The sequence below is a fragment of the Cynoglossus semilaevis genome, unplaced genomic scaffold, assembly GCF_000523025.1.
Source record: "Cynoglossus semilaevis isolate Cse_v1.0 unplaced genomic scaffold, Cse_v1.0 scaffold392, whole genome shotgun sequence".
Lineage (NCBI taxonomy): Eukaryota > Metazoa > Chordata > Actinopteri > Pleuronectiformes > Cynoglossidae > Cynoglossus > Cynoglossus semilaevis.
Genome location: NW_007585137.1, coordinates 2,186 through 3,450, shown reverse-complemented (window position 1 = coordinate 3,450; position 1,265 = coordinate 2,186). Strand labels below are relative to the sequence as shown.

The 1,265-nt window shown below is 45.8% G+C and overlaps 1 protein-coding gene across 1 annotated transcript in view; it reads left to right on the top strand.

Annotated features, from left to right (window-relative positions):
• Positions 1 to 1,265, top strand: part of LOC103398870 (transmembrane protein 132C-like) — a gene marked incomplete at its 3' end in the record, with an annotated part of 17,661 nt that overhangs the window by 14,249 nt on the left and 2,147 nt on the right. The window contains exon 5 of the mRNA XM_025053849.1: positions 568 to 754. Coding sequence (XP_024909617.1) covers positions 568 to 754 — 187 coding nt within the window. The remainder of the gene's footprint in view (positions 1 to 567; positions 755 to 1,265) is intronic.

The following is a 1,265-nucleotide window of genomic DNA, read 5'->3' as shown; positions in this document are numbered from 1 at the left end:
GGGGGGAGGAGAGAGAGGGAGAGGGAGGGAAGGAGGGAGGGAGAGAGAGAGGGAAGGAGGGAGTGAGGGAGGGAGGAGGGAGGGGGTAAAAGGGAAAGTGGTGGAGAAAGAAAGCAGAGATTTTTTCTGAGAACTCCTTCTGTTCATGTCACTGATTCATTTTTTCCTCTTTTCTGATCTGATGATTTTCAGGTGTTTTAATAAAGGACTTTATTTTGATCCTAATCCAGTGGTTCTCAAAGTAAGGCCTGGGTCCCCACATGGGTCCACTGATCAACTGACTTTGGTCTGTGACATCAACTGTTTTTAAAAAAAAAAAAATGTTCTGAAGCCACAACTGTTCAAATATACATCAATATATTATTATATGACAGGGGGCGCTGCAGACCAGAACTGTTTGGTTCTCGAGTCGGTCAGACTGACCAGGAGGGGGCGCAGCTGTGTTGTATTCACAGACCTGCAGCTGGTCTGTCTGTGGTCTGTCTGTGGTCGGTCTGTGACACTCCTGGGGATTCGATCAACACTCACCCCCTCATCATTCTTTTTCCCCCCCCCCCACCCTGACAGGGATGACCCGGGGGTTCTGAGGGTTCTCCAGGTGGACCTGAAGGTGGAGGGTTCGGTGGAGCCGCTGGACGCCCGCCGGACGGCCTGGCAGGTGGAGTACCCCGGGAGTCGAACCCTCACCCGGGAGGTGGAGACGGAGCTCCGAGTGGCACGAGAGGACGTGGTGGGACTGGTGCCTCTGGCCATGGTGAGTGACCTTCATCATCATCATCTTCATCATCTTCATCATCATCATCTTCTTCATCATCATCTTCATCATCATCATCTTCATCATCATCGTCTTCATCATCTTCATCATCATAATCTTCATCTTCATCATCTTCATCATCATCTTCTTCATCATCATCTTCATCATCTTCTTCATCTTCATCATCTTCATCACCGTCTTCTTCATCATCTTCTTCATCATCATCATCATCTTCATCATCTTCATCTTCATCATCACCATCTTCATCATCTTCATCATCTTCTTCATCATCTTCATCATCATCATCACCATCTTCTTCATCTTCATCATCTTCATCATCTTCTATATCTTCATCATCATCTTCATCATCATCTTCATCTTCTTCATCATCATCATCTTCATCATCTTCATCATCATCATCTTCATCTTCATCTTCATCTTCATCTTCATCTTCATCATCTTCTTCTTCATCATCATCGTCATCATCATCATCTTCATCTTCATCATCTTC